Source organism: Rutilus rutilus (genome assembly GCF_951802725.1).
Source record: "Rutilus rutilus genome assembly, chromosome: 16".
Classification (NCBI taxonomy): domain Eukaryota; kingdom Metazoa; phylum Chordata; class Actinopteri; order Cypriniformes; family Leuciscidae; genus Rutilus; species Rutilus rutilus.
This window is the reverse complement of record NC_140224.1, coordinates 21,160,416-21,174,243: the sequence shown is the minus strand read 5'-3', so window position 1 is coordinate 21,174,243 and position 13,828 is coordinate 21,160,416. Positions and strand designations below refer to the sequence as shown.

The window sequence follows — 13,828 nt, the reverse complement described above, 5'->3', positions numbered from 1 at the left end:
GTTTTGACAGCATATTTCACTTTGTTTGCTATTTAATCTTTATTAAGCCAGTATTGGCATGATTTAATACATTACACTAAATGAAGAAATTTAATTAAACACCTCAAATAAATACACTTCGGTTCAACTTTTGAATTTGTATGAAAACTTTTATTATTATTGTTCATTGATATTAAGGAGGTTGGAACTGTAGAATACAGAATTGATGCCTGATAAATTGAGCTCCTGTCCTTAATGCAGTTTTACAAATCCACTCTCTCAAATGTATGTTTATTGATTATTTCAGCTTATTTAATTATGATTTCAGCTACTAGTTTGTTTAATTCTCTCTCAGCTCTGTTAAACTTATTTTAAAATAAATTCCACAGATTTTCCTTCAAAATCAATGTGGAGAAAAATACAGATTCCATCTCCAGATTAGGCACACTATACAGTGTGTATATATTAATATACAATATATATGTAAATATGGTACTTATTATTTTATTATGCCATTAATAAACCATTTAGTAGTTTGTGGGTTTCCAGAACATCTGGAATGAAGTCATCTGGCCTTGTCATTTGTTTTCTCATTAGCACGAAATGAAAACAAACAGAAGGGTGACTACTCATTTGCCACAGATGTTTGAAATCACAGCAGATCTAAATGTTGACTGGATTTGCTAAACCAATACGGCACAGACCTAGAGGGCTGTTTATACACCCCAGAACAGAATCCACAAACAATCCTAAAATTATTTATATTAGGAATAAAAAAAAAGGAAAATGAATGTCTCCAGAAAAGGTTTAGGGAGTCTTGTTAATTTCCTAACGTGGGTCATGTGGGCGACCGATATGTGTTTGACCATAGAAAAGAGCCAGTTTGACAGTCCCATGGGATGCAACCTGCTCGTGACGCAAGCCAGCGGAAAGCCAATGACGTTTTGCGCATGCTCACGTTGAGCCAGAGAGCTGCAAGGAAAAAGTACAAGAGACAAAGGAATAAACAACTCACGGTGTGGACGCGAAAACACCAAGTTTGAGGAATGAAAGCAACCTAGACTGTATCATATCGTTTGCAGACAGAGGTATGTGCTGGGAATGATTACACTGACACTTTGAAAGATGTCGTTTTAACCGTTGCTATCACGAGTAGCACGTAGCCAGAGTGTCAAATTGGTCTGAACGTAGTAGGTTAGTTGAGAAGCTCAAAGAGGAAAAGGGCATGTCTTAAAATATTTTGTTAAACTTGTTGAATATCGTTTCTGTCCGTTAATAAGTCATATAACTTACACCCATCCTGTCAGCTGGCAGGAAGTTTTGTACAGCCATTCCCAATGCAGTCATCCTGGGCATAACCTCACATTAGCCTTAGAGGTGTCAAAAGGGTTCCTGTTTAGACCTGCCACTCGGTTAAACGCTAATTAATGCTCAGTATTGAAGCATTTGCTGTTTTGTTTTTTCTATCGGATTTATAATCGGTCTCTTGTGTTTCCTTCTTACTCTAAAGCCAAGGTTATCTCTGCAGTTCTCACAGTGGTCTTCTATGGCAGTTGCCAGGATCCTGCACTGCTGACCCATTTAGTCCTGGTCAGCTGTACCAGTCAAGCTGTCTTTTCCACCCCTGTGTCAGCCAAAATGGAAAGAACTTCTCTGCCCTAGTGGTTACTATGGTGCTCAGCAAGTCTTTGTGCAATAACAACATGAAGAACACAGAAAGAGGACACAACCGAGTCTGCTTTTGAGAAGATTTCCGCTTTTCTTTTCTTTATTTTCACTGATTCACTGTGAGGGGCACTGGCTCACCTTTCATCCCAGTAGCAAACTCCCCTCCCCTTGCCACTCATCCCAAGCAGCTGAGAGGTTGCTGTGGAGATGATAGTGGTGACATAGCAGCAGGAATGGGGAGTACTCCATGTTCTGGTAAGGGGAGGGGGGTCGGGGGTTTTCAAGAGCTGGGTTGTATGCCATGGAAGGTCAGCAAGCAGAAAGGAGAAGCCGTTGGTGGACGTGGGTCTGAGCTAGAGGTTAGACCGAATGCTGGAACGCCCCCCGTCTCGTCACAACCTCCCGCCATTTATCACGAAAAGCAGCATCGAGAGCTGTGCGCTCTGCATGCCCTAAACAATGTCTTCCAGGACGGAGCAGCATTCAGCCGTGATGCACTTCAGGATATCTACCAGAGGTCAGTGCTAAGATGTATTGTTATATTTGAAGTTATCTAATTGTGGGATTTTTCTTTTTTTGTGCACACTTCTGCTTCCTCTTTCTTTTTCAGGCTCTCGCCTAGCACTTTGGTCACACCCCACAAGAAAAACATGCTGGGTAATGGGAACTATGATGTGAATGTCATCATGGCTGCATTGCAGACGCGGGGGTTTGAGGCTGTTTGGTGGGACAAGAGAAGGTATTTTATTATACTGTTGTAGTTTTAAACATTTCAAGAGTCTAGTTTGAATCACATGTGCCAAGAAATGTGCTCTTTGAATTCCTGTTGGTTTTGAAAGCATTTCAAATAATTTCAGAAAAGTTGCACCACATGATATTATTTGCCTGCCCTGAAGTAACCTTCTAAAATTTGATATTTTAAGAGACTTATTGACCTTTACACAAAGTCATGAGTATCTATCAGGTTCCTCTCCTGATATCATTTCCTTCTTGTGCAACACATGACATGATTAGACATACAAAAAAATCTTCATACAAAAAAGCAGTGAAGGAGTTCTGTTAAAGAAACTTTTTTTTTTAAGGCAAAATCTTCTCAAGAATTTCTTTTACTTTGACTTTTGACTTTTTTTCCCATTATGTTACCAAGAATGTTGTTTAACTATTTTTATGAAATATAATATATATAAAAATAGATATAAAATTCTGTCATAATTTACTCACCCTGATGATGTTCCAAACCTGTTTCTTTTTTTTAAATGGCAGTAATCAAACAGTTTTGGTTCCTATTGACTTGTAATTTTATGTCTATACAATAGAAGTCAATAGGAATCAAAGGAATCAAGTATGTTCTTTCATGATCTACAGAAGAAAGAGAGTCATAAAAGTTTGGTGAGTGTGAGTAAATAGTGACAGAATCTTAATTTTTTGGGTGAACTGTCCCTTTAATTTTATGCCCCAGAAGTTAGAAAAGGTGTATCATAGAAGAGGGTCATTTGTATGCGCAGTATGAATTGCATTTTTAATCTATTTTTGTTTAATAAATTAATATGTGGGCCATTAAAGGGATATTCACCCAAAAATAAAAATGCTTTCATCATTTATTCACCCTCAAGTTGTTTCAAACCTTTATGCATTTATTTCTCCTACTGAACACAAAAAAACAGTTGATGGGCTTCCATAGTATGGAAAAAAATATTATGGAAGTCTACGGAGCCTATCAACTGTTAGGTTAACCGTATTCTTTAAAATATCTTATTTTGTGTTCAGCAGAAGATAGAAATTCATACAGGTCTGGAACAGCATGAGGGTGAGTAAGTGTTGACAGAATTTTCATTTTTGGTTGAACTTTGCCTTTAATGTGAATTTGTTTTGTTTTGTTTTTTTATGTCCTTTGTATTTGTTGTCCCACAGGGACGTTGGCAGCATTGCACTGCCGAACGTCACTGGTTTCATCTTGAATGTGCCATCCAATCTGCGCTGGGGACCGTTGCGACTGCCCCTCAAACGGCAGCACTGGATTGGAGTTCGAGAAGTGGGAGGAGTTTACTATAACTTGGACTCCAAACTGCGTAGTCCTCATGCTATCGGAACAGCTGATGAATTGAGGTAGGTGTGAAATGCTAAAAGAGAAAGTAGCGGTCTGTTTTAACGCGAAGGTCTGTTTTTATCTCTAGCTGTCATTCTGATCATTTCGCAGGAAGTTCTTGCGTCACCAGCTTCGAGGGAAGAACTGTGAACTCCTATTGGTCGTGCCAGAGGAGGTGGAAGTCCACCAGACGTGGAGGTCTGATAACTGATGAATGTTTTGGATTGCTTTTTTTAAATTTTTTTTTTATGTTTTGTTTTGTTTTTGGAGGTATCTCAAGTTCACGCTCAGGAGGGAAATATGAGGTTCAATCAGGGACCCATTTAAAGAGCAGCAAATGGAGTTGCACTCAACCAGTCATGAAAGCACACTGCTCAGACTTTGTTTACACACACACACACACACACACACACCACTGAACTCTTGCCATTGAGACTGGAGCAGCAAAGAACACAAACAGGGATATTACAAGACAACTAAACACTACGCAGAGAATTTTGTTTGGTATTTGGGATTCTGATGCATTTTTTATATGTTGATTATTTCTTTTACTTTGTACTGTTTTCTGACTTGAAAGTGAGAGGTTATGGAATTCGTAGTGATGTGTTCTCCTTGTGCATCACCTGTCATCCTCACTTCTTCTCTCTTTCCATGTGATTTCCCGTGCATCCATGTGATCGTTTGAACTGTCCGTCACACATTGCAGGTCACCGTAAAAAGGTATTTGTTCAACTGGATTTTTTAAACACGGGGTGCATATGTACTTATTTAGTGCATGTACTTGAAGATTTAGAGAAGGAACACCCGTAGCCCCTGCTTAACCGTTCCCTACATATTTAATGGAATTGTGACAGATGAGATGTTTCCTGTGTATCACAGTTACAGCATGGCACCACAGTAATTGGATGTTTTGTGTTAGTTTCCTATAACATAAATTACCAAAACGGTCACTTGTTAATCTCTTACCTTAAATGGTTGCTCTCGACACTCTTTTCTTGTTAAACGGTTAAGGTTAGACTTGTTGAATCCTAGACTACATGTAGGAAAATAGAACAGGTGAGTGTTGGTAGTAAAAAAAAAAAAAAAAAAAAAATCAACTGCCAAAAATGAAAGTTGTATGTACTTTTACATAGAAAATGCTAATAGTTAGAAAGGCTGAGGTCTCTAAAATCTTTCAAGTTAATTCATCTTTGATTGATATTGGATTAACATGGCCTTAAACTGTTTACAGAGGGAGCAGATTACACAAAGGGAAGTTTAATACATCTCAGGTTATCTTCAGATCCAACTCTATTCAGTTTCACCTATTAAAAGCCAACACATTGTGTAAAACACTTCAAAAAGATTATAGACACTCAAATCACATAGTACAACTTAAAAGGAACATTCCACATGTCCATACACAGGGTGCTTTGTAATACTGTAGAGACGAATAGATTCTTTTGCCATGACAATCTAAATCCCCACGTCCCTTTTTCAGGGAGATGGGGACAACATGTGCTCATGCCATTGTTTTCCATTCAAATAAAATGCTTATGATGGCACTTTATGTATGATGTAAAATGTGCTGTGACATCATTAAAAATGTATTTGTATGTATACAATGTAGTGCTGCTTTATCTATCTTGTTCACAACACTACTGTTAAAAAGTTTTTGGTCTTATCTTTTTTCTTTTGAAAGAAAGGAGCACTATTAAATTGATCAACGGAAACAGTTAAGACAATTTAGAATTTAAAGTTTTCTGTTTCGAATAAATGCTGTTCATTTGAACTTTCTGTTCAACCATGAATCCTGACAAGATGCAGGGGTTGGACAATGATACTGAAACACTTGGTTTTAGACCACAAAAATGTATTAGTATGGTACAGGACCTCCTTTTGCAGCCAACTCAACATCAATTCATCTTGGAAATGGCGGATACAAGACATGGCAGAAATTTTGAGCCATTCCTCTTCCAGAACAGTGCCAGGTCATTATGTGATGCTGGTGGAGGAAAACGATTCCTGACTCGCTCCTCCAAAACACCCCAAAGTGGCTCAATAATATCCAGATCTGGTGACTGTGCAGGCTATGGGAGATGTTCAACTTCAATTCATGTTCATCAAACCATACTGATACCAGTCATGCTGTGTGTATTTATCGTGCTGATACTTTGCCCCACCTTCAGAGTACAATGTTTGAACCATTGGGCGCACATGGTCCTCCAGAATGGTTTGGTAGTACTTGGCAGTGACGTGCCCTTCAAGCACAGTAGGGAATGCCATGAGATTGCAGCCCAAACCATCAGTGATCCAGCCCGTAACTTTACTCTGGGCAGCAACAGTCCGGGTGTTAAGCCTCTTTGGGGCTTCTACACACTGTAACTCCCACGCATTGGGATAGACAGTGAAGGGGGACTCGTCAGAAAACAATATATGTTTTACATTGTCTACAGCCCAAGATTTCCTCTGCTGGCACCACTGAAATCATCGTTTGGCATTGGCACGAGTGACCAAAGGTTTGGCTATAACAGCCTGGCCATGACTCCTGACAAACAGTTTTGGTGGAAACAGGAGTCAAGGTGCGCATTTAGATCTCGAGTGAGTTGGGCAACTGTGGTTTTATGTTTTCTGGATACAATCTGGGTTAGTACCCAGACATCCCTTTTAGACAGCTTCCTCTTGCGTCGACAGTTACTCCTGTGGGATGTGGTCTGTCCTTTGTGGTGGTATGCCGACATTACCCTGGATATCATAGCTCTCGATTCACCACAATGACTTGCTGTCCTGGTCAAAGATGAGCCAGCGAGACACGCACCAACAATTTGTCCTATTTTGAACTCTGATATGTCTCCCATTATGTTGTGTGGATTGCAGTATTTTATGTACAGCTATGCTATTGCTCTACTGATTTTACATTCCATCAATAAGAGCAGAGTGGGAAGGTTGAATTAGTAAAGACTAGCCAGTGGCCACCAGGCAGCACACAAATATTCAGTGTCCAACCCCTCTATATCATGGTTTCCACAAAAATATTTAGCAGTACAACTGTTTTCAACATTGATAATGATGAGAAATGTTTCTTGAACACCAAATCGACATATTGGTAACACTTTATTTTAAGGTGTCATTGTTACAGTGTAATTATACATTTAAGTACTGAGTAATATTAAGCAACTACATGTACTTACTAAAGGGTTAGGGTAGGATTAGGATTTGGTTGAGGGTCAGTTGCATGTAATTATGCATAATTTACTGTTATTACTATGGTAAGTACATATAGCATAACAAGGATACTGTAAAATAAAGTGTTAACCTTTATTTTAATGTGTCCTTGTTAGACGTTACATTATGCATTTACAATAGTAATAATTACATGTAACTAACCCTAAACTAAACCCTAATCCTAACCTATAGTAAGTACATGTAGTTAATTAATATTACCTAGTACTAGTACTTAAATCTATAATAACACTGCAACTGGGACACGTTAAAAATAAAGTGTAACCGCCATATTAGAATTATTTCTGATTCTGAAGGATCATGTCATGTGACACTGAGGACCGGAAAATTCAGCGTTGCCATCACAGGAATAAATATTTCACAAAATTATTTCTCATCAAATAAATGCAAATAGCATAAAAAAAACATTGTTCTTCAGAAACAGGAGGTATACATCTTTGGATAGGAGAGATTATTTCAGTTGCCCATGGATAACATTGTAATGCTGTTGTAATACACATTTATGTCTTTCTTTTCTCTATTTCATCATTTGAATCTGAAAAGCATTATAAATCACATAAATCCTGAGTGAAACAAAACTAATGTGGTACCTGGTGGTTTATTGTCCAACCAACAGTGGCGCAAGTCAATCCGCTGTGGGGCGCACGGGGGCGCGCTGCGCGCTGCAGATGTGTCGCAGATTTAAAAAGTCACTGTACTCTTCTAGTACAAGGAAATGGAGCAGTGCAAAGAATAAAATACTGAATTGTAAACAAGGCAGCGGAAGAGAGGGAACGTGTGCAGCCATTATAACTGTGCATGTGATTTGCACATCACATTTATTTCAACGACAAGAAGGAAAAATACAAACATACATTGACAGCTACTTCATTATTTTTTAGAGGAATAACTTTACCAATGGAACTGTCGGCAATCGGCGAGCAAGTGTTCGCTGTGGAATCAATCATAAAGAAAAGACTTAGAAAGGTAAGTGACATGCGCGTGTAGCTGTGCGTTTGTTGACAGTTAAATCCGTGCCCGCTGCACACATACAACATGTTAAAGGGGCGAGGACTCACACACGTCTTCTTACAACAACGTGGAAGTGTGTGTGTGGTCTAATAACTTCGATGATGACGCATGTCGCACAGCACGCTTTTGGAATTGGGTGGTTATCCCATTCGTAGGCATGGAGACTACGCAGTTATATTTTCCGGTGGGATCTAATAACTAATGTTTATTGTAAAGTTTGGCCATTTTGATACAGAATATGAGATTTGTTTGATCTTAAAACAGCATGTGAGGTTGTTGGTGCGAGCAGACGTAGCTCTCAATTACTTAAACTAATATTAAAATATGCATTCAGCTTAAAATGACGCGCGTTAAATTACCGTTACTTTTATCCTCATATGTAAAATGTCAGGACTGTATTAAAATAAAAAGGAGGAGCTGTTAGTTTATGGGTTGTCCCTTCATAATACTTTATGACGCAAGCGAATAATTACGTAATCGCACACGTTCGAGACAAAAAAAAAAATCAGATTAGAAATGTGTAAAGAAACATTTTATTAATGTTAACTGATGATATAATATCACCAGATATTTTAATATAATGAAAATATTAATTAAGAATTGATTTATATTTATTTATGTTTAAGGGTCATGTGGAGTATTTATTGAAGTGGAAGGGCTGGCCTCCAAAGTAAGTATTTTATTATTATTATTATTATTATTAGCCCTTTTTAAATAAAAAGGAAAATGATAGAATAAGCTTTATTTCTAAATGTCTTAAATTATCCTTTTGTGTTCTTTTAATTTAGTTTTTACAATTATTTATCTAGCAGCTGTGGTATTTATTTACGTCATGTCAATGTGATTATGTGACCTTTTTTAATGTTTTTATAATTTCAAAGGTACAGCACATGGGAGCCAGAGGAGCACATCCTAGACCCTCGACTGGTTTTAGCATATGAGGAAAAGTGAGCAATTATAAAAATGAAAAATCCTTGTTCATTCTTTGACCACTAGTATCTGAATTCATCACACTGCATTTTCTGATTGCACACAGAGAACAGAAAGACAGATCAGTGGGGTGGCGTAAAAGAGGGCCAAAACCGAAAAGACTCCTCGTGCAGGTAATGACCCCTAAAACATCTTTATTTCTGTGACTGTTTCCCAGCTTAACTGTCATTAAAGTCATGTCTATCCACATATTGCTCTCTCAAAGAGGAACATTTACGCGATGGATCTACGCAGCACACACAAAGATACAGAGAAGTCTTCAGCGCATCTGCCGCTCTCGTTGACCCGGTCGCTTGACCCAAGGTTCCAGTCCTCGGGGACTTGTATATATCGACGATTAGCCCACCACAAGAAAAAGAAGAAAACATCCAGAGAGACTTCTGAGGAAGAATGGGATAGAAGGGATGAAGAAGATGATGATGATGATGATGATGATGATGAGGGGGTTATGGAGGAGGAAGAGGAGGAGGACACGAGACCAGAAGGAACTAAAACTGGCAGTAATACTTTAAACAGTAAGTATGCTAGCTGGCCAAAGGACAGACAGTGTTCTTTGTCAGCCTTATAGAAAAAAACTGTCCTAACATTTGTTCAGAACAGCAAGTAAACAGATATTTTTGAACAGATCCATAAACTAGTAAGCAGGGGCATCATGCAACTATATATATTTTTTAATTACTTAAATTTTTGTTGAAGGGCACCAGTGGCAGTCTTGGCTCAATTGTTGCTGTAGGCAAAGTAATAACATATATATATATATATATGTCTTTGACGTTGTGTTTTGCGCCATTGCTTTGGCAAAGTATGTCAAACGAACAAAAAACTAAAGCAACGTATGACTTGATGCCCTTGTCAAATCGTAAAAGGTGGCGGTATAATTAATTAATATAGGATTTTGCGCTGTGTGTTTCTAAGTAAAGCACGCACTTTGATCACACTGTGCTTTTGCTTATCAGAACGGCTCAGTACACAGTGAATGTAGAATTAGGAACTCCATCTCTGCATGCACTGTGAGTTTGACTCGTAATTTGGAACAGTGGGCACTACTTGTGCATTATTTCATCAGATTTGTAACATTTGACACATTTGTTTTCATTGAAACTGCTGGTTTTCGCCAAATAACAGGGCTTAACTCTTGCAAGTGAAATAAAAGTATTGTAATTTTCCTATTGTAAAGTAAAATAATATAATTTACATTTATTTTAAAATTTACAGTACAGTTACAGTGGGGAGAACAAGTATTTGATACATTGCCGATTTTGCAGGTTTTCCTACTTACAAAGCATGTAGAGGTCTGTAATTTTTCATCATAGGTACACTTCAACTGTGAGAGACAGAATCTAAAACAAAAATCCAGAAAATCACATTGTATGATTTTTAAATAATTAATTTGCATTTTATTGCATGACATAAGTATTTGATCACCTACCAACCAGTAAGAATTCCGGCTCTCACAGATCTGTTCGTTTTTCTTTAAGAAGCCCTCCTGTTCTCCACTCATTACCTGTATTAACTGCACCTGTTTGAACTCGTTACCTGTATAAAAGACACCTGTCCACACACTCAATCAAACAGACTCCAACCTCTCCACAATGGCCAAGACCAGAGAGCTGTGTAAGGACATCAGGGATAAAATTGTAGACCTGCACAAGGCTGGGATGGGCTACAGGACAATAGGCAAGCAGCTTGGCGAGAAGGCAACAACTGTTGGTGCAATTATTAGAAAATGGAAGAAGTTCAAGATGACGGTCAATCTCCCTCGGTCTGGGGCACCATGCAAGATCTCACCTCGTGGGGCATCAATGATCATGAGGAAGGCGAGGGATCAGCCCAGAACTACACGGCAGGACCTGGTCAATGACCTGAAGAGAGCTGGGACCACAGTCTCAAAGAAAACCATTAGTAACACACTACGCCGTCATGGATTAAAATCCTGCAGCGCACGCAAGGTCCCCCTGCTCAAGCCAGCGCATGTCCAGGCCCGTCTGAAGTTTGCCAATGGCCATCTGGATGATCCAGAAGAGGAATGGAAGAAGGTCATGTGGTCTGATGAGACAAAAATAGAGCTTTTTGGTCTAAACTCCACTTGCCGTGTTTGGAGGAAGAAGAAGGATGAGTACAACCCCAAGAACACCATCCCAACCGTGAAGCATGGAGGTGGAAACATCATTCTTTGGGGATGCTTTTCTGCAAAGGGAACAGGACGACTGCACCTTATTGAGGGGAGGATGGATGGGGCCATGCATCGCGAGATCTTGGCCAACAACCTCCTTCCCTCAGTAAGAGCATTGCAGATGGGTCGTGGCTGGGTCTTCCAGCATGACAACGACCCGAAACACACCGCCAGGGCAACTAAGGAGTGGCTCCGTAAGAAGCATCTCAAGGTCCTGGAGTGGCCTAGCCAGTCTCTAGACCTGGACCCAATAGAGAATCTTTGGAGGGAGCTGAAAATCCGTATTGCCCAGCGACAGCCCGAAACCTGAAGGATCTGGAGAAGGTCTGTATGGAGGAGTGGGCCAAAATCCCTGCTGCAGTGTGTGCAAACTGGTCAAGAACTACAGGAAACGTATGATCTCTGTAATTGCAAACAAAGGTTTCTGTACCAAATAAGTTTTGCTTTTCTGATGTATCAAATACTTATGTCATGCAATAAAATGCAAATGAATTACTTAAATGGGATTTTCTGGATTTTCTGATCTTTAGATTCCGTCACTCACAGTTGAAGAGTACCTATGATCAAAATTACAGACTTCTACATGTTTTGTAAGTGGGAAAACCTGCAAAATCGGCAGTGTATCAAATACTTGTTCTCCCCACTGTATATTGCAACAATAGTAATATATTACTGTCATAGGATACCGCTTCTACCACTAATAATAATATAAAAGTATATTCATCATCATTATTATTATTATTATTATATTTATTATTAATAGTACAAGTACAAGTCAATGCAAAGACTGAAAAATGAAGTGTGGAATGTTGGACACTTCATGCACTCAACTGTCGCAGCTTTCCTTACACAGCAGAGGGAAGAGGCAATCAGACTCTGATGCTGGATGACAAAATTACCTTTTAAAATTCATATTCCGGTAGCTAAACAGCCACACAGGGGTTTAAAAGATTGACTTAAATGTCTAAAAGAATCTAAAACAGTATCTCTTACAATGCTAGATTGTTCTCAATCATGATTCTTTAACATTTATATCACATGAAGGTGTAAATATGTATAAATTCTATTCTGTGTTTCAGAGCATGTCAGGAGGGGAGCCTGGAATCCAACCACTGAATCAGAGGCAATGACAATATCTCCTTTATCTGAGGACTGGAGTCCAGTTATGGGCCCTGAGGAGGTAACTGTGACGGATATCACCATCAACTCACTGACTGTGACTTTTAGAGAGGCTTTGGTAGCAAGGGGGTTCTTCAGGAGCTGGGAGCTGGAGATCTGACATTACAGAGACTGAGGATGGTGTGAGCTATCAGAGGGGGAAAGGGAATCGGTACATCCATTTTTTAAAGGTGTTTTTTTTTTTTTTTGGCTTTGATTATGCGCTTGCACAACTTCCACCACTGTTTCAGATTACATTTATTTGCACTATTAGTTCTACTTAAGTTAAAACATTTCAGGATTGTGATTGCAATCAATCACAGTGACAATGATTAAATGAATTACAATCCTGATAGTATTTGAGATTTTGAAGTTGTACTGGCCATGAAACAAATCAAGCTAGTTTCTCTGATACTGATTTTGCCATGTTTTGTAGTTTACAGATTCAGCTAGCCGAGATGAGCTTAATTTAGTCTGGTCTTGTACTTACATAAAATGATAATGCTGGTACAGAGTAATTTGCACAACGAAATATTCTGAAAAGCCAATCTATCACAAATATGTCCATACATATACACATTAGATATATGTATATGTGATATACTTGGTAAACGCATATATATCATTCTAATCTTGACCTTAAATTGCACACCTCGTATGCAGTAAATAATTACTGAATTAGTCATTAGAATTAGTGGTCTCCCAATACTTAAAATGTGTAAAATACAACTTCTGAAAAGCATTTCAACACTGTGTGCCATCTCTGAGACTTAATAAACAATATTGTGGTGTGAAAAAGTTTTATTTGTCATTGCACAATGTTCTACTTTTAGTGTGTGTGTATGAAATAAAGTTGCATTTTTTTCCCAACACTATTGCTTGCTAATATCTCATATATCAGTGTTTGTGCAATTTTTGACATGTTCTTTGGTCCTCTTATGTATATTCTTGCCAAGTATGCACCATCTTGCACAGTAGTCTACAATGTTAGATTTAACTTGACTACTGTTAATCTTTGGTGTTATTTTAGTCCAAGATGATAACTGAGACCTGAAGACATTTTTCTATATTGAGGTGAATGTATATTTAGCCTCTATGAATGTCCATCTCTGGAAGCTCTCAACTGTTTAATATCTGACTTCATGTGACCTGTATACATTTGATAAACTGTCTGTGCCAAATGTTCGTGGTTGCTTTTTGCTATTCAGAGTATTTGCACTTTAAAATGGAAAACCTAGTATTATGATGTCATAAATAAAACTTTGGTGTTACTGTATCATCAGTTACAAATGCTTTTTTTTATAATTAATCATCAATGCGTGGTACTGTGGATTGATACATTTTGTTTCAAGCCATCTTGGTTTGACATTGTTTTAGCTCCACTTCTACAATGTAAGAATTACACCACACCAAAAGCCAATTATTTTTGAATGGTGCAAACAGATTTTAATGTACAATTAAATAATTGGCAAAACGTCTGACCACCATAATAAATTTAAAAAAGAACAGCCAACCAACCAAACAAACAAACAGTAAAACTA

The 13,828-nt window shown here is 38.3% G+C and overlaps 2 protein-coding genes across 2 annotated transcripts; both read left to right on the top strand.

Moving 5' to 3' along the window:
* Positions 1-877: 877 nt before the first annotated feature.
* josd1 (Josephin domain containing 1) lies at positions 878-5,068 on the top strand. Its single transcript, XM_084434343.1, has 5 exons — positions 878-1,067; positions 1,490-2,164; positions 2,258-2,386; positions 3,559-3,753; positions 3,845-5,068. The coding sequence occupies exons 2-5, from the start codon at positions 1,881-1,883 to the stop codon at positions 3,942-3,944; spliced, it is 708 nt and encodes a 235-aa protein (XP_084290469.1). The 5' UTR covers positions 878-1,067; positions 1,490-1,880; the 3' UTR covers positions 3,945-5,068.
* A 2,514-nt stretch (positions 5,069-7,582) lies between these two features.
* Positions 7,583-13,563, top strand: cbx7b (chromobox homolog 7b). The gene is made up of 6 exons (XM_084434342.1): positions 7,583-7,921; positions 8,593-8,636; positions 8,848-8,913; positions 9,003-9,069; positions 9,162-9,471; positions 12,209-13,563. The coding sequence occupies exons 1-6, from the start codon at positions 7,853-7,855 to the stop codon at positions 12,406-12,408; spliced, it is 756 nt and encodes a 251-aa protein (XP_084290468.1). The 5' UTR covers positions 7,583-7,852; the 3' UTR covers positions 12,409-13,563.
* Positions 13,564-13,828: the final 265 nt, after the last annotated feature.

Coding starts and splice junctions, on each gene's coding strand:
- josd1 (XM_084434343.1), top strand. CDS start 1,881: ATGGGGAGTACTCCATGTTCTGGTAAGGGGAGGGGGGTCGGGGGTTTT. Junction 2,165..2,257: donor CTTCAGGATATCTACCAGAG/GTCAGTGCTAAG, acceptor TTTCTTTTTCAG/GCTCTCGCCTAGCACTTTGG. Junction 3,754..3,844: donor GGAACAGCTGATGAATTGAG/GTAGGTGTGAAA, acceptor ATCATTTCGCAG/GAAGTTCTTGCGTCACCAGC.
- cbx7b (XM_084434342.1), top strand. CDS start 7,853: ATGGAACTGTCGGCAATCGGCGAGCAAGTGTTCGCTGTGGAATCAATC. Junction 7,922..8,592: donor TAAAGAAAAGACTTAGAAAG/GTAAGTGACATG, acceptor TTTATGTTTAAG/GGTCATGTGGAGTATTTATT. Junction 8,914..9,002: donor GTTTTAGCATATGAGGAAAA/GTGAGCAATTAT, acceptor GATTGCACACAG/AGAACAGAAAGACAGATCAG.